The sequence below is a fragment of the Haplochromis burtoni genome, unplaced genomic scaffold (assembly GCF_018398535.1).
Source record: "Haplochromis burtoni strain Fernald_Lab_line unplaced genomic scaffold, NCSU_Asbu1 Contig_309, whole genome shotgun sequence".
Taxonomy (NCBI): domain Eukaryota; kingdom Metazoa; phylum Chordata; class Actinopteri; order Cichliformes; family Cichlidae; genus Haplochromis; species Haplochromis burtoni.
The window spans coordinates 458232-482280 of NW_024582670.1; the positions used below are offsets into that span (position 1 = coordinate 458232).

The 24049-nt window shown below is 41.6% G+C and overlaps 1 protein-coding gene across 4 annotated transcripts; it reads left to right on the forward strand.

Moving 5' to 3' along the window:
- The first annotated feature begins 283 nt into the window (after nt 1-283).
- Nucleotides 284-21534, forward strand: lancl2 (LanC lantibiotic synthetase component C-like 2 (bacterial)). 4 transcript variants are annotated; one of them, XM_014339709.2, is made up of 10 exons: nt 285-742; nt 1499-1710; nt 4668-4785; nt 5537-5744; nt 7786-7933; nt 13180-13326; nt 15667-15849; nt 18052-18228; nt 19212-19284; nt 20314-21534. In XM_014339709.2, the coding sequence occupies exons 2-10, from the start codon at nt 1546-1548 to the stop codon at nt 20388-20390; spliced, it is 1296 nt and encodes a 431-aa protein (XP_014195195.1). In that variant the 5' UTR covers nt 285-742; nt 1499-1545; the 3' UTR covers nt 20391-21534. The 4 variants fall into 4 exon arrangements, with proteins under 4 accessions (XP_005941324.1, XP_014195195.1, XP_005941323.1 ...); XM_005941261.3 differs by having other exon boundaries at nt 1508-1710; XM_005941262.3 differs by lacking the exon at nt 1499-1710 and having other exon boundaries at nt 284-742.
- The last annotated feature ends 2515 nt before the right edge of the window (nt 21535-24049 follow it).

Here is a 24049-nt window from a genome sequence, read left to right on the forward strand (position 1 = left end):
CAGCTAATTCAAAAATGGAATCCAAAAAGCATTTGTATCTCTTAAAGTGCAACCGAGATGCAGATAAAATGTGAATCCTTAGAAGAGCGACAAAGTTTTGTCTTCTGTTGGAGGTAGAGCCTTTTCTCTAATGTGTTTCCTTTCAAATCTTAAAAAAAAGAAAAAGAAAAAAGGAAAGAGGAAACAGGATGAATAGACGAAAGAGGGTTGTGTGTGGAATTTGTTAGGAGGGAGAAAGGGAGGGGTGGTGGTTTGTTATATTGCTTAATCCGGGCAGCACGGTATCACACACTAACACCATCTGTCACCATTTACATAGGAGTCAGCTACAGAACTGGGCTGCTGGGTACTGACGGGCACCGGGCGGCTGCTGGAGGGGAAGTCTGTGTCAGTGAGGTGGTTACGCCCGTGGTCTGTGTACAAACCGTCGGGGTGTGCGTGTGTGTGTAGGGGTGGGGGGTGAGTGTTACTGATTTGGCATCGGCAGCAATCCGATGTGCGCTCAGTGAGGAGGATGCTGAGGAAGGAGAGGCAGGGCGAGACACGGTGATGCGGTGACACATGGCTGCCTGCCGGTGCACTTAGACTGCGGCTCACACTTCTTTCCATTCACCGAAAAATAGGAGAGGCTGGACTCCGGGTTGCCTAGAGACGCTGCTCGGAGGCTGGAGGCTGCCGCAACCGACAAACGAGCTGTGGAAGCCCCGCACACTGCTGATCGGACAGCCTGCTGATCCCTTTGGTAAGCCCAATTCTGGCTCCACCTGGCATTACCTGCAGCATTTTAGCATCGCAGCTGCTGTTGCTAATATAACCACAGTACCACAGTAATGCCAGTGTAGCAACAATTGTTCTCCTTTTCCATTCAGACGTCTCATTGCGCAAACTTAAGCGTCACACTTGGTTCCAGAAGGTGTATTACTCATGGCATTATTTATTAATCTCTCAATTTAACAACAGTCAGCCTATCCAAGGTGACATTCATTAAAGTTTTTTTTTTACCCTCGGATGTTAAATGCAATACTTCATGTTTGTAAAACTTGATTTTGAACGTGTTCAGTTTGTTTGTGCTCTATTTCTAACTTTCAGCTGAAGTTACATTCAGTATTCTTTTGGTCTGTGCGGTGCAAAGCAAAATATATTTCTGGGGAATAACAGAAACAGCAGTGAAGAATATGCCTTTAAAAGTACTCAAGGAAACCGAGACTGAATGAAAAACGAGGACTTTTAATGTAAAATGAGTAACCCCAAGCTTTAAACGTAATTTTGTGTGAATCAAAATAACTTTTAAAGGGTAGCTTTGCATGCTTTTTTAATTTCGATTAATAAACGCATGTTGTCCTGTGGCTTCTTTTGTATGTCAATGGCATTAGACAAAACATAAATACACTACTCGATCCTTTTAATGATTACATTCCATTTACATATTATTTCATGTCACTTTAGTGTGGTTTAAAACAATATTTCTGTAAGGCGATTTTTTATTTCCACTATATTGGCTCTACAACGTACTGAGATATTTGGCCTTGCCGAGCCGCCGTAGAGATGGGAGATAACATGTCCAAGCGACTGAAGCTGATCTCGGCTACAGACGCAGAGATGGAGGAGCGCTCTTTTTCAAACCCATATCCCGACTGGGACCAAGGAGTCCTCACCTCCAACTCAGGAGCGGATGTAGTTTGCAATGACTCCCTTGATTCGGAAGGAAAGGTGAGATGTTTTCCCTCACTTTGGTTTTCACATCTGCTAACAGAAAGTAAAGCTAGCGTAGCCCAGGCTTGTTGTTGATACTACGGGACTGTTACGGTGTGGGAGTACCTGACATTGAAAGGGGTTCGTTTATGTTAGCGCATATAATGTCTTAGCTGAGGTTTGCGTCTGTCATCAGTCTAAATGCAATAATATTACAAAGCTAGTCACTTTTTATCAAAGTAAGTAAAAAATACAATTGTTTTTTGTTTGTTTTTTAGTTTCCGCGTCTGGGTCCTCTGGGTACACATATTACAGTACAGTAATAATCGGTGAAGCTGGTGTTATGGTCTGAAATGACAGTCAGATCTTGGAGGTTTCTTTCACATAAACAAAAAATAAATAAATCTGCAATTAAATTCCACATATTTTTTCCCACTGACAGGTATGCTTCACCAAATATAATCGTATCGTAAGTTTGGTAGTCAAAGTCTAATTTTAGGTTGTTTTTGAATCCTGCAAGTGAAAGTAACTATTTTTTTCATTGGCTCATATGAAGATGGTTTTACCCAACAAAATAACTCATCTCCAGTGTTTTTAGGTCATAGAACAGAATATAGAATATAGAACATTCAACGTTACGTCGTCTGTTTTTAAGTTATTCAAGTTATTATCTTTACATCTTTATACATTTTATTAAATTTATACCTTTAATATAATTTACCTCTGCACTCTTATTCCTGTCTTTTAAAAACAAGAAAAATATTAAGAGTTTGGAGTTGGTTACAAAAAGAGAGAGAGAGGAGCTTCGGAAAATACCTGGATTTCAATTTTCTGGTCGTCAATGAATTTTCAAGAAGGCTCGTTTGCTGTTATGTTGAGCTTTTTGTATTTTCACTCAAAGCTTGGCTGCTGTAAATGTGTATTGGCATTTTGAAGACTGTATTCACCATTACAGACATATAGTTTACCTGTTATAACACATTTCTCTCTCTGCATTTTGCATCTGTAATGTTGTTGTATTATTTCGCAACCACGTCATGAATTCAGTAAGACTTATTAGATACCCAAAGACTGCCCAGAGACTTTATGATTCTGTGAAACAGAATTTAACAGCTCCAGAAGATCAAGAACGTAGCAACTTATCAATTTGTTGCGGTAATTGTGAAACTATGTTCAGAATATGTGCATGAACATACTCGCACAGGATTGGCTGAGACGCTGTACACAGCCGTTTGCTGACTGGCAGTGCCTGAAATTAGTCTCCAAGGCGACTGTTGTTGTGATTTGGCGTTATATAAATAAAAGTGAATTGAATTGAATATTCACTGCTAACACCAGGTGCACTCGCTCCTTGTGTTTCCTACCTTTACTCATGTTGTGGTCCATGATATCATTCAGCTGTCTCCTCAGTAAGTATTTTGACCCACAATAAGACAAAAATTCAAGTCCAGCATCGTGGACTGCAGCAGTTGGAATGCGCTTCGTGTTCATTGAAATTCAACAACAGGAACAGGAACATCAGGCAGGCTTAAATATCCTCAAGTATTTTTTTTAATTTAATGGCATTTGCCAAAAAATCTCCAGATATAGAAATTTACAAATATTTGCTAAAATGGATCCATTACAGATGTTTGCTAATGAATTGTAAACACTGTTGTATTGTGTTGAAGTCAGAGCTGTAGATTTTTGTGTCACCGTCATTAAAGGCCTCATTCTCCTCTTTGGCTGTTCTGAAGATTCCATTGTTATGCAGAACAGCACCATCTATTCATGTGTCTGTCACTGTGTTCTTTTCCTTCACCATCGAGCTCCTCGTCGAGCTGTTGCAGAGCAGAGAGAACAGACAGCCTTGGTCACAGTTCTCTCTGGTCAGGCTCTGACGCTCAAAGCCTCACCAAATATTGACTTTCAATCTTTTTTGTTGCACTTAAATGTTTCAGTTCATCAAACAAATTTAAATGTTAGACAACGATAACACGAATAAACATAAAATATAGTTTCTAAATGAAGGTGTTTGTTATTAAGGGGGGAAAAATCCAAACCTACATGGCCTTGTGTGAGAAAGCAGTTTGATTCAGAATTCTGCCCTGCCCTACTTTTCAGCGCATTCACGCTGTAGGTGATTCTGTGTGAATGGATTCTGTAGAGAATTAGTTCATTTCACATCCACAAGCAAATCAGCCTTTAAAGCGTGGCCTGACCCATGATGTTAAATTAGTAAAAAATTGGGCCTTGTGGAAAACAACCTAATTAACATTTGCTTAAATGATTCCTAATGATAAGAAGATTGGACCATGAACATCTGAGCATTTATTAGATTTGCCACTGCTGGTATTAGCAGATCACATATAGACATTGAGCTTGCTCAACCTACGTGGATGAAAACATTAGATATTGTTCTAATCCTGACTTGGGAAACTGAATTGGGTGTTTGTGATCGATTCGACTTGGTGTCAACAGCAGAGAAAGGAGAAAATGGCACGACTGTGAGCATATTCAAAATAAAAAGTTACTCATCTGAAATGAAACTAAGCTGAACAACACACTGGTTTTTTTTTCACTTCTCATTTTATTTATTTTACCAAGACATTCAAATTCAGTAAATGTATGATCTTGGTACATTTATTTGTTCCATTTTCTTTTACAGCATCAGGAAAGCAATGTTTATGTCCAGCCTAATGTTTCTTTACTGTCCCAGTCTCTGCGATTCGTATCAAATCAGTACTCAGCAAAAGCCGATACCCATACATTTATGTCCTTGACTCAAGACAGCCTAACTCATTCATTGCTGTGTATAAACAAGCTTAAATATGATTCTGTCTCCCAGTGCATGTTACTTTATCTTCCTGCTGCTCCCTCCCTCCTCTGTTGTTCCATCTGTGCTACCACAGAATCAGCATTTAGCTTTATAGCTGATGGATAGTGCAGCTCTTGAGTCTGACAACTTGGAGTTTATAAATGTATTCTCTCTTCAGGTTAGCACATCCTTTCAGAAGAAGGTCCAGAGTAAGATCAAAGATCTCCTCCAGCAGATGGAGGAAGGCCTAAAGACAGCCGACCCCCATGACTTCTCCACCTACACCGGCTGGACAGGTCTGTCCCTGACTACTCTAAAAATGTGAAGAGAGCACAGTTCTGTTATCCATCCACCCAAAAATATTCTCTATTTTATACGCTTAGGTCCATTAGTGTTTGGACAACGACAAACACTAATGTTCTCTCTGTACACAATTAATAGATATTAAATTAACAGTTAACACTGAACTGAAATGCAGACCTTGAACTTTGATTTAGGGATTTAACAAAAGTATTGCAATAAAGGAATTGCAGATATTTTTTGTACATAGTCCCCCATTTACAGAGAAAAGTTTAGAGGTTTAGTCTAAAGTTCAAATTAATAATGACCCAAAATATGTTTCAAAAGCAACCCAAGAGTTTATTAAGGCAAATAAAAAAAATCAGTCATTACCATTGACCTTATCTATGGTTTACATGATTTACAGTAGAGAGAGCGTTTTAGTTAATGAAGATAAAACTGGAGCCAGAGAGAGGATGTGCTGCAGTGTTTGGTGGCACGTTTGGTGATTTCTAGACTTCGGGCAGTCACTGGCTGCAAAAAAAATAAAATCATCCAAGCGTTAAGAACAGGGCTTACATTTGTCCTGTAACTGAAAATTAGGGACTACGTACAAAAATGTCTGTGGTTAGTGGAATACATCTGAATTAAAACTCAAAGTTGGTTCTCAGTCACATCTAGACTGTTTGATTTAAAATCCACAGTGGTGGTGTGCAGTCATTGTCCAAATACTTATGGACCTAACTGTGTCTTTTCTTTTCACTGCAGGCATTGCATTGCTGTACCTTCAACTGCACCGGGTCTCAAATGAGGCCTCCTACCTGCATAGAGCCCTAGACTACGTAAAGAGGACCATGAGGATCCTGAATGGGCGCAAAGTGACATTTCTATGTGGTGACGCAGGGCCTCTGGCAGTGGGTGCGGTGGTCCACCACAAACTGAATAACACGACTGACAGCAAAGAGTGTCTGTCCAGGTTAGACGGATTGCTTGAGATGCTCGATCTTTATCTGAAAGAGTAGCAGAGTCTCTGGTGAAATGGTACTGCTACTGTGCACTATATAAACCCCATATATACAATGAAGATTTAGTCAGTGACACAAGTGTAATTTGGCATCCATACAGACAGGATAGCTTTCCCAGCCCCATGTAGGCTTTGATGGTAGGCTATTTCCGGTTTTGCTTTGGAGTGTGTTTGTTTTTGGGTCACCCCACTGGGCGGGCAGTGTGAACAAGCAAGTTTGTGAAGGTAATGACTTCAGAACGAAGCAATAAAGAAGCAATGGAAGCTGCCAGTATTTTTTTTTAATTGACAGCACATTCCCTGAAAGGCCCGTGTGGTAGAAAGGACCTGAAGCACACAGTGTTATGGACACCTGACTGACTTTATTTACGATTTGTTTCTTGCTCATGCAGCTACTCTTCCAGCTGCCTCATTCCATGCGGCACAGCTCTCCCATCAGGTCCCAGTATCCTACTGAAGTAGGGCAGGCATGGTCAGGTGATGGAGAACAGCTTTGTGGGCCAGCCTCCCCTGACACAACAACCTGAACCTACTTCTTTACTCCTGCCACCTCATACCCCCATTGCCCGACTCAGGGCGCCATCCAGCTTAGCCTTTGAAGAGGGAGTCGACCCTCCTCAGGCACTCCTCCACCGTGCTGTACTTGGCCTCCTGTTCTGTTTCCTGGTGATACAACTGGGCAGTCGGGCCCTTCTTTACCTACTGGGACAAAACTACCCCCAGCCGTCTGTTTGAAGCTGAATAAAAAGGAGAGACAAGTTAGGAGTGTGAAGCAGGGGTTTGTTTATCTGTACGACCACCCCCTCGCACTGCTATAGCCACTGGACCAGTTCTGGGGCTTCCTTTCGGGTGAGATCAATCAAGGAAATGATCGGGTCCACAAAGCCAGGCACAAACTGATGGTAGTAACCAGCCAGCCCCAAGAACTGTCTCACCAGGATACGATGGCTATTTTTTGAGGCAGAAATGTTGGAATTTGGCACCTTCAGCCCCAACTCATCTCTTTTGTTCACCAGGCTCACCATTGTAGTAGTTTCAGCCTCTCTCCATGCTTGGAGGAGTTTGAGGTGATATATCTGTGGGGCTCCTCCCCTGTCTGATTGTACCACCTCATAGTCAGCGTCCCCCGCTCACCACGGAGGGAGTGATACAAGCCCTTTATCTGCTGGTGGAAATTGAGTCTAGCCCTTCTGTTGCACAAGTGGTGCGACTGTTGTTGTGATTTGGCACTGTAATAAAATTGAATTGACTTGAATTAAGGGATGCGTAAGGCATGGGATTTTTGCGTATGTCTGCATGCACACACGACAGTTGATACTCCGCTAGTGTCACTGCTGCCTCCAATCTTGTGGGCCGGTGGCGACGCATCCACTCTGCCATTCTGGCTGGGAGCCTCTTCACAAACTGCTTAAGCACCAACCAGGCGCTCCTTCCCCTCCTCAGGGCTGGGCCACAGCCACCTGGACACCGTGTCACTGCCTGGCATAGGCGAACAGCTAGTCATCCGATCCCCTATGAAGCTTTGATGGTGGTCCTCCAAGGCGAGCTTCATCCGATCTACAATTATATGCCGGACATCCACAAAATGGCCCCGTGCCGTCGCAGGCAAGCTGAGAGCCGCCAGCTGAGCCTCCCCCCACGGTCTTGGTCATGGCATGAAAAACCTCCAAGAAGGCACTTAGGATATTTCATCTTTGATCGTATGCTCACATTGGAGAGCTATGTTGAAATTGTAATCCTGAGGTAAAATCCGATATCATGGATACTAGAAGACCACCAAGATAAAATAATGAGTGTGTCAGTAAGAATAATACGGGGTTTTTAAAATTCCTCAACCAGTGTATTAATCCACATTTGCTGGTGCTGTGAGGAGCTGCAGTATTTGCGGTCAGGATAGTGAATGAATATTATCCCCCATGGCTCAGGTGGAAAACAAATCTGTGCTTGATCCGTACCCCAGCCTCATGCAGTGATTGTTGTGTTTCTCCATCAGGCTTCTTCAGCTTCAGCGGTCTGTGCTGAGCCCAGACTCTGATATACCAGATGAGCTGCTGTATGGTCGTGCTGGATACCTTTATGCTTTGCTGTACGTTAACAAAGAGATCGGCACTGACGCTGTGGATGAGGACACCATTACAAAGGTGAGACTTGCACATGTCATATGTGCTTTTTCAGATTAATAATGATAAAGACATGTCTGACAATGTTATGTCACGTTGTTTGTTAACATTCTCCATGTTTTGCGAGGGTATTCTGCTCGTGTATGGTGTTGTAAGCAACACTGTACTGAAGTGTTCAGCCCTGAATTGGCTCATTGTCACCAATATCTGATCCAGCTTTTTGAGGGAGGATAGGATTCATATTAATGCTCCAGATACCTGATCTATGCAAATCAGGATAAATTCCTTATTTGTCCTTAAACTTCATTTTGAGACAGAAATCTTCATAATGCTGCATTTTGTTTACGCCACATAAACGTAGTCACCATGCTGTCACTTAGGTCGCACACAACCCTTTAGTTACTGGCCTGTTGAATTTTTGGAGCCACAAGTAATCATAGTTAGACTGAAAGGTGAAGTACTGAGTTATCAGTTTGACCAGTGATGTACCAACACCTGTAGAATTAAATGATTCCCAACAGAGGGTTTAATACCAGAACAAAAATGGTCAACTCAATTACTTCAACTCCTTTAATAAAGGTTGCTTTAAAACACTGACACCGTAGCAGAACATTCAAATCGTAGTGTGACAAGACTGATACTGAAGTGTTAGGATAGTTGCAGAGTAGCCTAGTATTGTTGCTGTTACATTAAGTTAGTATAAGTATTTAATGACAGCCTTTTACTCTATGCAACAAAGGTGATGTCTCAAACAAAGTGGTGAGGTGCAGTTCAGGATAAGGTAAAAATAATAATACTTTGGAAGTTGTTCCTGACTCTGACCTTCTTATTAGCAAAGACTTCTTGGAGAGGGTTGGCAGTGGACGGTACCAGAGCACAGAGGACATGGGACCCAAAAACACAACATGCAAACTCAAACACACTGTGACTAATAATCGCTCATATTTTTTGGTTATTTATTTAGGAACACACAGTCACTGCAGGACCAGCTGTCACCATTTGGTGTAGCGCCAGACTGAAATACATATACTGTGCCCGATTTCTCACTCGCTTTCTCACAAATACACACACAAAGTGAGGAAAGGGGTGAGAGAGTGGGCAGTAGCGGGGACACACAAGCTATCGTTGTTTTCAGAACCGGTAGATAAAAGTACTTTCATGGCCAAATAAGGAATAGAAATCGGATGCCCCAAAGCACCCAGTTTCCTGCAGTGCTGCACTGCTGTTCATCTCATTGTCAGCTGTGCTCGTATACCTGCCACCACACAACAACACTCAGCACTCTGGAGGCTTTACCAAACAGTGGCTCTCCTCCAGGACCCGCTTTATAGATGCTTTTATTTCTTTTTCTCGTGCTCAGATCTTTGCTCTCTGTTTTCAATCTTGTTCTGCTGCATTGTTGTCTCTGTGTGTATCAGTTATTAGAGAGATCTCTGTGGTTTGCTAGTTATGCGTTTTTTCCCCTTACTGATTCCCTGAGTAAATGTGTGTGTGTGTGTGAGCGAGCATGTATTCATATCTTTGCGGGGACCAAAGTTCAAAGTTTACTATACTTGTGTGGACCAGCAGCCGTTATGGGGACCAGAATCCTGGTCCCCATAAGTTTGAAGGCATTTTTGAGACTCAAAATGTGTTTTTAGTGACAGGGTTACAGTTGGGTTATGGTAAGGGTTAGGCATTCGTTTTTCTGGGTTAGGGTAAGCAGCTAGGGAAAGCATTATGTCCCCACAAGATATGAATACCCAACAGTGTGCATGTGTTTGTGTTTCAGATGCCAGCCTGTCAGGGTTTTCTGTTCTTTATAGTGCGATGTTAAAATAATTTAAATTACAAGATGGGTTGAGAACCCTGTTAGAGTAGCAGTTGTAAATTATTAAGCTAAACCAGTCAGTCGTAAGGTCAGCTCCATAATAGGAAGGATTCTGCCACAGGGAAATGGACAGCTGCAGGCATGACACATATGAGTGGTATAGATCTTCATGGAGCTTCTTAGATCTGTGTAATGTATAACACATTCCCTGTGTAATGAACAGGGGATGTAAATCTGTCCTGCCATGATGGAGGCAGTGCTGCTGCTGCAGAACTGTTTTTCTTCACTCTGTCTTGCTTGGGGACATGATATACTGCTGACTCAGAACCCCGAGCCCCTTCAGTTCCACATATAGGCTACTGTGTATTACTGCATATATCTAAGCAGAATGTCCAGAAAACATGACTATAGAAAAACACAGTAGCTTGTCAAATATCCTCAGCACAATTTTGGGATGTGATTATTACCATGAGGAGAAATCGTCATCTCTAAGCAGTTTAGACCATTTGTGTTGGTGCAGCTTGGTGCAGGCATTTGAATATTACGATGGTTATGATAAAGCTGCAATTTTGAACTGTGAAGTTTGAGTACAAGCTCCAGGTTCCTTCCCCTTGCTTTTTTGCTGTTTTCATCCTATCAAGCAGAAGTGTAGCTAACTTGGGATCCATCTTCAATTCTAAATATGGAAGCGCTTCCCTGAAAAACACATCATCTGGATGGGATCCACTACAGAGGATGTTGTGTCCATGTTTTCAAAAAGAGCTTCAGATTTGGGTTTGTCGTCTACTTTGTCTCAGTCCATTTTAAATGAGCTTTGGCCCCGAGGAGGTGGCTGTGTTTCTGTGTTTCATACACAATGGAGTGATCTCCATGACAGGATCATGCTTGTTTTTAGGCAGACCACCTGAAGTTCCAGAGATCGCAAGCAACCAGTACTGATTTCAGCCTCCTCTGCAGAAATGTTGCTGTTTTGATGATATTATGCACCGTAGCTACTGACATATTCAGTCTTCACAGTTTTATGTTGAGGAACATAAACAATAAGTCCCAGTTGTCTCAGTTTAAACATTTGATATGGTTTCTATGTTTGGTAGTGAATTAAACAAGGCTTTATGAGCTTTGCAAATCATAGCATGCTGTTTTAAATTGTAACTCTTCCTCTGCCAGGGTGTCCAGATGTAAAAAAAAGAGCCAGTACACCTAAAGGTGGAAGATTAACACATAGGTGCTCATGTTAGTGTAAATGTGTCTTCTCTCCTTTAAAGAAAGTAAACAGAAACATATCTGAGGCTGATCGAGCAGCCACGTGTCATCCTAATCACCTGCTCGACCAATCAGTGGAAGACAAACTTCTGCTCCTTCCACATGGCAACGCCTCAGTTTAATCCAGGTTGTTTGGCTTTGGAGAAACTGTTCCAGCTTATAGCTGTTCCTAAATGGAAGAGCATAAAGAAATCCCTCGTATAACACCCTGCTGCACATAAACCTTAGTAGCTGGTGTGCAGCAGTCTCATTGAATTTAAATCCCTCAACCTCTTAATCTAACCCAGATTTAATGTTATGGATAATTCTTTAGCTCTCAGAGGTTTGTGTCATATCAGTGAGCTGATAAATGATGTTGTCTTTCTGTTCAGAAGGAAGTATTTGCAGACAAGACATAAGATGCAACACCCACAGTCATAATGTCAGGCATGCAATGTTGTTGTCATAGACACACTGAGAGCGGTGGCCAGAATTAGTTATACAAGCATAGTTAGATGAAATATTCCAGGGTCTCTGATTGTGTAGTGTAACTGACACCACTAACGGGAGGCACAAACGCACGTTTCCAAAAAAGTGATCCTAATATTCTAAAATAAGAAGCTAACAAAGGCTTGTTGTGTTCTACGGTTTTCTATTTTCAGACTGTGATTTTTATTCTTTTATTCGCTCTTTTCTCTTGGGAAAGTTGTGATTCTGCACAACTGTGCAGAATCACAACTTTCCCCACTCTGACAAGAAATAGCAGTAAAAAGCTTCCTGTCATCGGAATCATTTAGCCATCCATTGCCCATCCTCATCTGTGCCCTGTTGGCTGATGTGCGTGTCGTTTTGTATGTCTGTCTGCTTTTTGCTTGTCCTATTTAAAGTATTATTTTGTGTTATGTTTTATTGTGATGAAAGATTGTCCTATATGCATCAAATGATTTTAAATGGATCCGTACTTTATTGTGAAGGAGGCTAATCGTCTAATAAAAGGGAATTTTGTTAAGTGACGTGAGATGGTTGTTGTAAATTGGCACAGTGTAAATTAGACCACATTTATCTAGATTTTTATCATATGGGAGGCTCTGTGCTCAAAGCATTTAAAATCGAGAGAATTTAGTCATGTTTGTTTCCTACGTTTGATTAGAAATGAAGATGAGAGGTTTGACTGAAGTTTAACCTGCCTACCATCTCACATGGGAGACATGTAAAAATTTTCCAACTGACGACAGCTGATATATCCACGCAGGTGACCTTTTGATGGGCGGAGCAATGTGATCATCCACGGACTGATTTGCGGGTTTAGAATTTATGCAGTTTTTTTGGAGCTTCTTGTCTTGTTGGTTTCATTATTAAAGCTACTTTTTGTGGATTAATCATTTATTTATTTGAGATGTGCCAAATCGCACAAAAAACAACATCAAAAAACAACATTACGTCAGAGTTTTTGTTTTGTTTTGGGGGTTTTTAACGTTCGCTGGAAGAGAAAGTTTGATTTTAAACTTACTTTTTGTTTAATTATGTATTTGTTGTTTTGTCGAGTGTTTAAGACAGATAAACACTGGAACAGCCTGTAAACACGGTGGGAAAAAGAAGCCAGTGTCTCTGTTTCCCTCCCCACCATTATTTTTTTAAATTTATTTTATTTAAATAAAATGTTTTAGTTTTTTCCTGAATGTAGGCTGCTGCCTTTCTTTCTTTCTGTTATGAGTTTGAGAAAACAAATCGCTGCATTTGGGCGCGCTGTGAGGAGGGTGTCATTAAAACAGCGCTATTATTTTTTGCGTTGACCACTTCTCTTGGCTTCAACCAACATTATTAGCAAACTTACCCAGGGGCAAAAAAAATGGATCACTCTTGTAAAAACGATCGGTAAAAGGCTCAGCCTATCGTTCATAGTCGATACATTCATCCAGTCGCCTACTGCGCCCTCTCTCTGCCGTCGTTCTATCCATGAGGCTGTCAGACAAATAATAAAGCATATAGCTTTGCACCAGTAGAAATGGTGTCTCCCAGGTCATGTCGTTCTTATAGTTTTATAATGAAACTGTAGGTTTCTCACTTTGTCATTTTGAACTGAATGCTAACACTCCACTCTCTCAGCTCTGTAGTAAAAATGTTATATCAGTTTCTGCCAAACTGTGTGTTTGGATTCAAATGTGAGCTCAAAGGTTCCTTTATTTTTCCCACTCTTTCTCTCTCCAAACGTCAGGTGGTCACAGCCATTGTGGAATCTGGTAAGAACATGTCAGCAGAGCAGAAGAAGACCGATCGCTGTCCACTCCTCTATGAGTGGCACAAGAAGCAGTACATCGGCGCTGCCCACGGCCTGGCTGGCATCTATTACATGCTGATGCAGGTAGGAGAAAACAGAACGCGGTCTGTTTAAAGTCAGTGGGTTTTTAAAAACGAAAGATTATTTTATTCCTCTGTGTAAATAAGTTCGAAAGTATTGCTAAAGCTAATGTTATCTGTCATGTAGTTATTTATGGAGAAACACTCAAAGCTTCTGATCTTCTGGTTGATGATGCACAATAAATTGTGTCATTTTGCTACATCAGAGAAATGAAAGTATTTCTTATTGATGTTTTTTTCCAAATAGACTGACTTTCATTCTAGAGTAACATTTAATATCACTTGTATATAAGATCACGCATTTATATACTGTAGCCACAAACACACACGCATAAATGCACAAAGTGACATCCATGTAAGTGAATCCAGGTAATGTGCTCGCAGTGTTGTTGAATCTGTATTTTTGCTGACAGCTCTCGCCTGCAGCCCGTGCTGCAAGCCACCTGCCACCTTCTTTGTGAGCACTGCAATCTAATTATTGAGGAAAAAACAATGAAGAGAGGCCAGAGACTGGATCCAGATTTCTCTGTACTCATTTTTTATGTATATGTTTACTGAAAAAAATATATAATAAAAGCACCAAGTATGAATTTTACTTTACCTGAAAGAATGAAGGATTATTAGCTGGAGGATTATGTTTTCCTTAGTGCTGTTATATCAGAATGGGCTGAAATCTGTTATTGATTATAGATTTGGGCAGATAGACTCTTTATCAGTATTCGGTATTTGGAAGAAGAACTGTTTGATTAGTGGTGTTGGCAATCAGTAAGTCATTGATTTAAGGTTTTCTTAATGTCTGTTGTTTCTTACTGTTCTGGGCTTAAAGCCAGTAGAGGAGCTGAGACTTTCTGCAGGCAGACATCCTGTAAGTGTTGTTGGCGGCTAAGATGAAGCAGTTTTGTGTGAAATCCTGCCGAAGCATGGCCTACAAAGAACGACCAAAGTGTTCCCACTGTGCATTCAAATGCTACTGGGTATTGTTAGCAGCTAGAAATGTGTTTTAGATATATTCATATATGCACACATGTCAAATTCATGGTCGCAGAAGGACTCGAGCTTATCCCAGCTGTCACATGCATACAGTATGTTACTGTGTGCACGTGACCTTCTCTGTACTCTGATAAAGGTCATCATTTATTAGTTTTCAAGCAATGTAATTCTGAAAATAGTCACAACAAATACATTACTTAACAGGGCAGCCACACTGCTCAGTTCAGATGTGTCTTGAGATTGTATTGTGTGTGTGTGTGTGTGTGTGTGTGTGTGTGTGTGTGTGTGTGTGTGTGTGTGTGTGTGTGTGTATGGGCTATAAATGCTTACTTAAACCTTGACTTATTAGGCTTATTAGGCTTATTAGACTTATTAGACGTTGGCAGTCAGAAGTTTAAAGTAACCTAATGAAACATGTTTGACCAGAAGACAAGAATTCATACTCTAATTATGATAAAAGTTGACACTAATGTCAGCACAATAAAAGGTCAAAGATACAGATAAGGTCTGGACCGTAGAGAGACATGAGCGACCAGCCAGGGACTGGAATCACATGGTTTTCAGCATTTCTGGTGCTGGCCAGGGATTGGCACACACCGACAAAAAGTCGTACGCACCCTGACGGCCGCACACTAACATGTCCTTGTAGTGAAGGTATAAACTGTTCCAGCTAGTTATATAAATCTATTGGACGTGCTGTTGTTTGAAAATTCATTGCTGTACACTCACCTTTACCTTTATGTAATTGTTTGTACCTGTGGGGTGCCAGTTTAGCTCAGGGGTGAGCCATGTGCCGTTTGGCAGGGGAGCAGCGCTTTGCCCCCCTCTCCCTCTTCCAGTTTTTCTGTCACTCTTTGCTTTCACTGTCAGATAAAGGCAAAACATTTCATATGGCCAAAATAAATCAGAAAAAACTGTAAGTAGCAAAATCTGACTGAGTAAGAATACAAAAAGATGGGTGGCAACACAGCAGATCGCCATGGCAACAAAGATGATTCCATTATTCATCTTGTGATTTATAACAATAGCAAAAGCCTGATTTCAAGTAGCTCACTGAAATCTGTCCACAGACTTTTGTGTTTTCTCTGCTGTTCACTGATGTTCTCATTAACACATGAGAATCCATCTTTCTCTGTATGAATAATTCATGACTGTAGCAATCAAAGTATGTGTTGAGTCCGTTTAGATCTTATAAACATCTGCTCTGAAACATCTGCTCTGAAAAGCTGTGTTTCACCAGCTTTTCTGCTGCCGTTAGGAAAGGTGATAGTCACCTCCTTTTGGGGCATTTAAAGAGAATTCTGTAAATGTAGAGCTGAACAGTACAATTGAAATTAAACACTGTCCCTTTCAGTCTGGAGCAAAAGTCCATCCAGACGTCCTGTCAGAGTTGGTTCGCCCCAGCATCGACTACGTCCGCCACAAGAGGTTTCGTTCAGGAAACTTCCCTTCATCCCTGAGCAACGAGAGCGACCGGCTGGTCCACTGGTGCCACGGAGCGCCCGGTGTTATCCATATGCTTATCATGGCCCATAAGGTGAGAGCTCTGCGGTCAGCAGCCACCCTCTCTGTCTAACACGCACAAACAACACTGTCACCTTGTGGCACAGCTCTACACTGCATGAACAGTTTGTGTTAAACATATTTGTGAAGCATGTCAAAGAAAAATCATGTTGTTGATGGGATGTTGTTTCGCCTGGCGTCTAACACTTTGGCTAATTTCGTTTTTTTCTTGGTCCATTAGGAAGCTACATCACAGCCAACATGCTGCCATTCTGGCATTTTGCTCTTACTAATGAGACTCTGCTTTTTATTTTTTGCTGTTGTTTTGGCACAGTGAACAAAGCACTGCACTTAACAATGTTCCGCTATTAACAGAACACAACAACTGTGCCGTTTGTGTCACGCGTTTAAACATTTAAACTGCCACATGTTTTGTTAGTGGCAGATTTCAGGTCGGCTGTTGAAACTATGCTGCATGCACACGTTGTGCTCCCACTGATGGAGTTGTGTTTTTACAATAATGGACAGCAAGTTGAATGATTTCAGAAAATACGATCCTGTTCATGAGGCAGAATAATGGTGATGTATTATCACAGAGGGATGCTCCATTATTAGGGCTTGAAGTTCTCTTTCACTGTCCTGGATCTCCATAAATGTGATGTTTGGACTAATTTCGCAATTATTTGACAACAGTAGGCATACTGTGTCATATTCATAGTCTCAACCAAGACCTATTACATTATTTTATGGCTCTGACAGTGTTGCTTGAATGCAAAGAAGCAGCCATACATCAAAATGATCCAGAAAACACTGCTTTGTTCTGCAGTCTGATGACTGAAAAAAATGTCACATCCTTTAGACTAAAGAAGAGAGGTACATCCGACATGCATCACTGCCTCTGCTGCGTTAGCGCTTATGGAACCGGCACGTTGGCAAGCCGCCATCAGCGGCTTTTAAAGGAACAGATGCTCCCATACAGAAAACATCGTGTTCTTGGACAGCCTTCCATATTCGATGATATCAACTGATATCATCAAACCCATACAGACATTAAGTTGTTTTCGGACAGTCAGGGGTCACTGCTTCCTAAAATAGCCGGTATTTTCCAGCTTGTTATCACCCCTAGTGGAGTGTTGGTGAGCACCCTGCAGGTTACAAGGGAAGAATACATCATGAGTTAATTTTAGCAGCATCAGAGTTCACCACAGAGACATGAGCTCGTATAAAATCAACATGGCTGAAGTTACTTTAACCATGTAGCTAAGGATTCGTCTGCATGTCATATATAGTCGGGTTGTAGGAGTGGATCTAGTTGGTAGCTGTAATAGGTGACTTGTGCCTTGCTGTGTGAGAGGAATTTTCGGGATAAGTAGGAAAGGCGAGGGTGCATGGTTCTGCTTTCAAAGGAAAAGGAGAATTCTGAAACCGAACATGAGCTGCTGGTGTGTTCGAAATGAGAGCGCAGCAGCAGTTTATAAGATTGGCTGGTTCCGTGTATTCAGGTGGAAACAGAAGGAACTGTCACTGGGATGAGTTTTAAAAAGCGCAGGTTGTTAATAGTGGATTGTTTCTTTTCCTGCTCCTTTCCTGTAGCTGATGTTTCTGTGTTACAGCTAAAAGCTAATAATAATAATAGAGAGAGGTGGGGCCGGATACAATTTCTTCTACATTACATGGCAGCTCTGTAGAATGCAGCTTTTCAAAGCGCTCCCTGCTTGACATCATCACGGACCTCACACAGCTGTGGGAGACTGGCTTATATAATCACATCCAATCAGGCACACTGTCAGGTCTGCACTGTACTCCTACTGTGTCCTGTCAGCTTCATACCTGTCTGATAGGTCGTCTGTCACCTCAGTTATGAGTTCAAGTCGCTTCGCTTTAGATTAATTTATTTCTTTGAAATGAGATCTGGATGAGTGGTTACATTTAGTTTTCATGTAGGCAGAGTCTTTATCTCTTCTGCGAGGACCATACAGCGTCAGGTTTGTAGATATTATATGGGCTGTCTGATACAGGGGTTACATTTACTGCTGGTTGCCTTGAGTTGACGGTGCTTTCAGATTATGAAGTGTTTTCACATACAGAATGCAGTTTGGGGTTTGTTTGTTTTTAAATTGCTACGATATTTAACAAAAAATGTCAAAATGCTGACTGCATCTGTTACGAGTTGGCAGTAGCTGTTGAAAGGCTGACAAGGTTTGACTATCCTGTCGGCTTCATCCTGTGTTGCCAGATTTTTAAAGAAGAAAAGTACCTGAAGGAGGCTGTAGACTGCGGCGAGGTGATATGGCAGCGGGGCCTGCTCAGAAAAGGCTACGGTATTTGCCATGGAACCGCTGGCAACGGATACGCCTTCCTGTCTCTCTACAAACTCACCAAGGAGAAGAAATACCTGCACCGCGCCTGCAAGGTAAGACCGAGGGTAAACAAAACAAGAAGAACAAGTAGTAGACTAAATATGCACAAGCAAGAAGTGGCTCTAAAGATGCCGTGGTTAAAACTGTTGTGGATTCGTGCGTGATATGATTTTTTCTGAATAATTTAAGCTGCCCTGTTTAACAGACGTAACGTTGGTCATGGCATTAAATGTATGTTCGTATTGGACACCAGAGCACCGTGAAGCCTGTTGAGAGGAGACCTGTAATGTACAGTCTTCTTACTCGTGTTTCTAATCATATGACACAGCAGCTTTTCAATGTGTGTAGAAACACCAGTAACTGCAAATGTAAAAAAGTACACAGCAGACAGCATGGTGGTATAATAGACTGTTAACAGCTGATCTGTGGCTAAGAGACGAGCTGCGTCTCCTTTCTGGAGGTTTTGGTTTCTTAAAAATAAGAGGAAACTGGGTGGCCTCAAGCTGACATGTTTTGCCTTAAAAGGAAATTTTGTGCCACTATCTTTGAAAAAACAAGTCCAAATTGAGTTTTTTTATTCCTGGTTTCTTATATTACGGCTCACTATATATCATGATGTACTGGGGAACTACAGGAGTCTAACAATGCCATGGAAATGTTACCATACAGATTTTTGGTCATACTGCCCAGCACTGTCTTTGTCTCATGTCAGCTTTTTCTAACAGAGATCCAGCATGGGATTTATCATGTAGTCTTTCCACTCCTTACCTAGCTTGGTTAGCTCAGTGCATCTGTCATTACTATAGCAACCAGACTGTAAACATGTTTGTTTGCACTGTAAAAGTTGGGCTTTTTGACATGTTTTTAAAGTGACTTGTTGACAACCAACGTAATGAGCCAATTTTATTACATGATTCATGTGTGCCCCTCACATTTGGCAGAAGGTTGAACACTGAAGACTTATAAAAGCAAGTCTATTTTGTTGTTTTTAAGAAAGAATGATGTTCATGTGTGCTCTGTTTTTATATTCTAACAGTTTGCTGAGTGGTGTTTGGACTACGGGACACATGGGTGTCGTATCCCAGACAGACCATACTCCCTTTTTGAAGGTACCTAATTCGTATTGATTTAATATTTCACATATCGTCTGTGTCATATTCGTCTGCATCTTCTTCTGTCTGTGTAGCAGCTACTCAGCTGTAATGGGTGAAATTTTCCTTACATTTCCACACATGTGTAATGTTACATCAGGAATGATGGAATATGACTTTATTTCAACCATTCACCCCTGTAGCACAGTGTGGAAGTGGTTAGCACCATGGCCTCATATCAAAAAGGTTCCTGTGTGGAGATGTGGTGCTTCTCCCTGTGCCTGCACAGGTGCTATAGATTCATCCCACAGTCCAAAGACAGTAGTTTTATTTGTGAATCTAAACTGCCCATGGATGAGAGGTAGATGAAGTGCTTAAAGTAGATAAAATAAATATAAAATACATATAAAATAAATAATATAAAGTATATAAAATAAACTGATTTATGAATTATGCTTAAATGTGACTTGTAATCTGAAGTGCTTTGCGTAGTCAGTAAGAATAGAAAAGAATAAATGCAGTATATGATTAAAAGTTCCTCAGTAGATAAGCCTTTGTGTTTATCTAATAAGCATTTTCTGTTGCTTGGAGGTCTGTAATTTAGTAGATGTCTGACACGTAGCCACATGCAGTTGGTTGGTTATTTGGTTGTGAAACGGTTATGATCAGATCACAACATCCACTCTAGGTACCAGATGATGTACAGTATATGATGTTGTCATTAAACTCTGTCTCATCGTGTGTTGCATGGTAAGCTTATTTCTACGAGCCTCTGGTCGATCAGAAGTTACTGTGATCTATTGCAGCGTGTTAGCACAGCTGCATTATAACAAAAGGTTTTAATCTGTTGGCTGTCTGTGGAGCTTTCAGAGGTCTGAAGGCAGAAGAGTGCTCTTTTGCTCTCCAACCAAAAATAGGTGTAGAGGACACGGCTTTTTCAGCTTAAGCTTTCAACTTCAGCAGATTGCTTTTCACCTTTAACTTAAACAGCAAAAATGGCATACGGTGAAATGTGTATCCAGCAGTAATGACTGTTTCTCCACTTAGGTATGGCAGGAGCCATCCACTACATATCAGAGATGGAAAACCCCGAAGCTTCGTGTTTCCCTGCCTTTGAACTTTGACCTGACAGCCCCTGACTTTGGATTACGAAGGGGAGGCTTAATATTTTCAAGTTAACTTTCCTTTAAAGGTACGCTGCTCAAAAAAAAATGAGGGGAACGTTTAAATCACACATTGGATCTTGATAAATGAAATACTCACTCTGAAAATCTTTAGTGTCATAAATGTTGTAATTATCTTGAGAACAAAATGATCTACTAACAGTGAGAACCAATATCATCCACCCTTTAAGGGTTTGAATTTAGAAACCACACCAAAAATCCAAGTTAAAAATAGAAATCACTGGCTCGTCTGACCTGCATCATAGTGTGGCTCAGCAGTATGTGTGGTCCCCATGAGCCTACATGCGCTCTTAGCTGATGTCTTTAAATCTTGTTCTGGACTTGGATCAAGGCACCAGTAAACTTCTGGACAGTGTGTGGCACTGTTTGGTGGGTTTCGATGGACCAGTGCATAATTTTCCTGAGAATCTTCATATCTGAGAAGCACGGGGGCCTATATCTGGCGTCAGTGCCTTCATCATCCAGGAACTGCCTTCATTCTAGCCGGCGGAGGACAGACATTGTTGTGCACTAAGAGGATCCCAGGGCTTGCTCCAGCATGAAGTCTGACATTAGATATGTGGATTTCATCCTGATACCAAACATGCAGGTCTGTTTCACTATTTCCCATGTGAACATGCTGTCATCATAGGGCACTAGTGTGAGACCTCCCAGTTTCGGTGGTATCTGAGAAAAATCAGTCATGAGGATTAAGAGGAGAGCATTGGTCTGTGGCTGCAACCTGCAAAACCATTCCCATTTGGGAGTTGTCTTCTTGTTGCTTTTCCATTGTTGCCACATTCATGGCACCAAAACAGGTGAAATTAGTTGACCATGGTTTATGCTTCCAAGAGTCCTTGAAGCTTAATTGACTGTTTTATTCTGAGATCATAAAGTGTTCCCCTAATTTTTTGAGCAGTGTATTTTAATAAAACTTTCAGCCTTGGTCATGCGTAAGTAGTGACCAATATTAGACATTCAAACTGGAAATAAGTGCAACTGATTAATTATTTGTTGAATTAAAGACATGGTTAGCTTTTCTGTGATTAAAAATGTACAGGGAATGTTTTTGGACAAAACTACACATTCATTTATGGAGGTGTAGATCGATGGAGCGCGACCATCGTATTGCCTCTTTTTCTCTTGCTGAAGATAGACACTGGATCTGATGTTGGAACGCTGTCAGAACTCGCCAATAATGTGCTGAGAAAAAGACATGGACCTCATGGCTCCCCATCAACACATTATTGCCAGCTGGGCTTGGTCACAGGAGCACATTCTAAGCACTCAGCCTTTAATATTGTAGCACTTAGGCCAAGAGAGCAAGTGTGGGTCTGTGTGTGAAGATGTGCATCTCTGTCAAATGAACTAAAGCTGTTGTGGCATGCTCACTGTTATTGGCTTTTGGTGCCTCATTGTGTGTCAGTGTAGTAGTTATTCTTCCTGTATTTAGGTGTGCTGTTTCAGTTCTTCATGTGTTGATCGCATAGTAGGCAACATGTTTCTTTGCCCTCTTTTATTTTATTAACGAGTATAAAGTAGCTCAGTGCTCTCAAGCTGACCGTCAGCTCTAAAGTCCGTCTGCAGCTTTTCTGTTATAAAAATACATGTTCCAATTATTGCAGTGATTCACAGTTTTAGTGTCAACTTTGCAATAGATGTCATAACATGTATATTTCGGCAATACTGGGCTTTGACTAATTTTGATCTTTTTAAAGGCTGAATAATTGCCTAGCATACATCTCAAAGAGGGAAAAAAAACATGAGCCAAGTGCAAAACTGAATTAATTTGGTTTTTGTGAAATAAAAACAGGGTCAAACTTGTATGTACTGGCTCGAAAATGTTCAAACATCTGCTTGGATTATTCAGCCCAGTGCTAATGAAAGTGTCAAAGCCTCTTCAATTCCTCTTAGTGACTGGCTGTATGTGGTTTCTTCTTTCTGTCTGGTTTTGTTTGACACCACTGAACAACTTAGTAGTCTGTGTTCAGGAAAAAGTGTATTTTGGATCTGAGTTATACAAGTCAGGTATATTTATTAAAGAACTATAGATTCAAAAATCAGCTCAAACAATTGGACAAGTTTGGAGCACTACATCACATCCACTTTGCTATGGTCTTAAAAACTTTTCTTTCTTTTTTTTTTGCATTTTGAACCAATTGCGGATGAAAATTACTTCTTCATTTATACAAGAAAAAATGATTTGCAGTTCCTGGTCACAATTCTTTCAGCACTGGTTTCATTTTGGTAATGGATCTGTTGGAAGAAGCATGACTATAAGGTTCAAATGGTTGAAAGTTGAACAACATATAATTCAGTCCATCTTCTTCTGCTGATCCGGGGTTGTGCTAAAGCAGAGAAGCCCAGACCTCCCTCTCCCCGGCCACCTCCTCCAGCTTGTTGGGGGAACACCAAGGTGTTCACAGGCCAGCTGAGAGATATAATCTCTCCAGCGTGTCCTGGGTCTGTCCTGGGGCCTCCTCCCGGTGGGACATGCCCGGAACAACTCGACCAGGAGGCATCCTTGTCAGATGCCCGAATCACCTCAACTGGCTCCTTTTGATGTGGAGGTGCAGCGGCTCTACTCTGAATCCCTCCCAAATGGCCGTACTTCTCAACCTATCTCTAAGGGAGAGGTCAGCTACCCTTCAGAGAAACCTCGTTTCCGCCACTTGTAACGCGTTCTCGGTCTTTTGGTCACTACCTACAGCTCCTGACCGTAGGTGAAGGTAGAGACGTAGATCAACCGGTAAATCGAGGGCTTCACTTTTACACTCAACTCTCTCAAGTGCTAGCTGGAGGCCATCACCCGATGAAGCCAACAGAGCCACATAATCTGCGAAAAGCAGAAATGAGATTCTGAGACCACCCAAGTGAAAGCCTCTCACCTCTTGGCTACTCCTAGAAATTCTGTCCATAAAAATTATGAACAGAATTGTTGACAAAAGGCAGCCCTGGCGGAGTCCATCACCCACCAGAACCAAGTCCGAATTATTGCTCGCTATGCAGACCAAGCAGCAGTTGTATAAGGATCAAATGGCCCGTAGGAGTGGGCCAGACTCCCCATACTCCCAAAGCACCTCCCACAGGACACTGAGGGACGCGGTTGAGTGCCTTCTCCAGGTCATCAAAACACATGTAGACTGGTTGGGCAAACTCCCATGAACCCTCAAGTGTCCTCTAGAGGGCAAAGAGCTGGTCCAGTGAACCACTACTTTATCGTGGTGGAGGGGTGTGTCCCAGGGATCCTAGGGGCTATGTTGTCGGGGGGCTTTTGCTCCCTGGTAGGGTCTCGCATAGCATATTGGTCCTAGGTGAGGGACCAGACAAAGAGCGATTCAGAAGACCCCTATAAGTATAAAATCAAGGGAACAGTTCACCCTGCCCGGGATAGGGTTGGTGTTGGTGTGTCTATGGCGTTATTTTTGTGCCACTATTCTGAGAGCACGTAAAAAAAAATATTGTAGGTGCAAGTGTTGTACTTTGAGGAGAAATTTATTTTGAGCGAAGAAAAGCTAAATTTGAGTGAACAAAATTCATTGCTGCGTGCAAAAAATGTATTTCAGTGTTTGCTATTATCCACACACACACACACACACACACACACACACACACACACA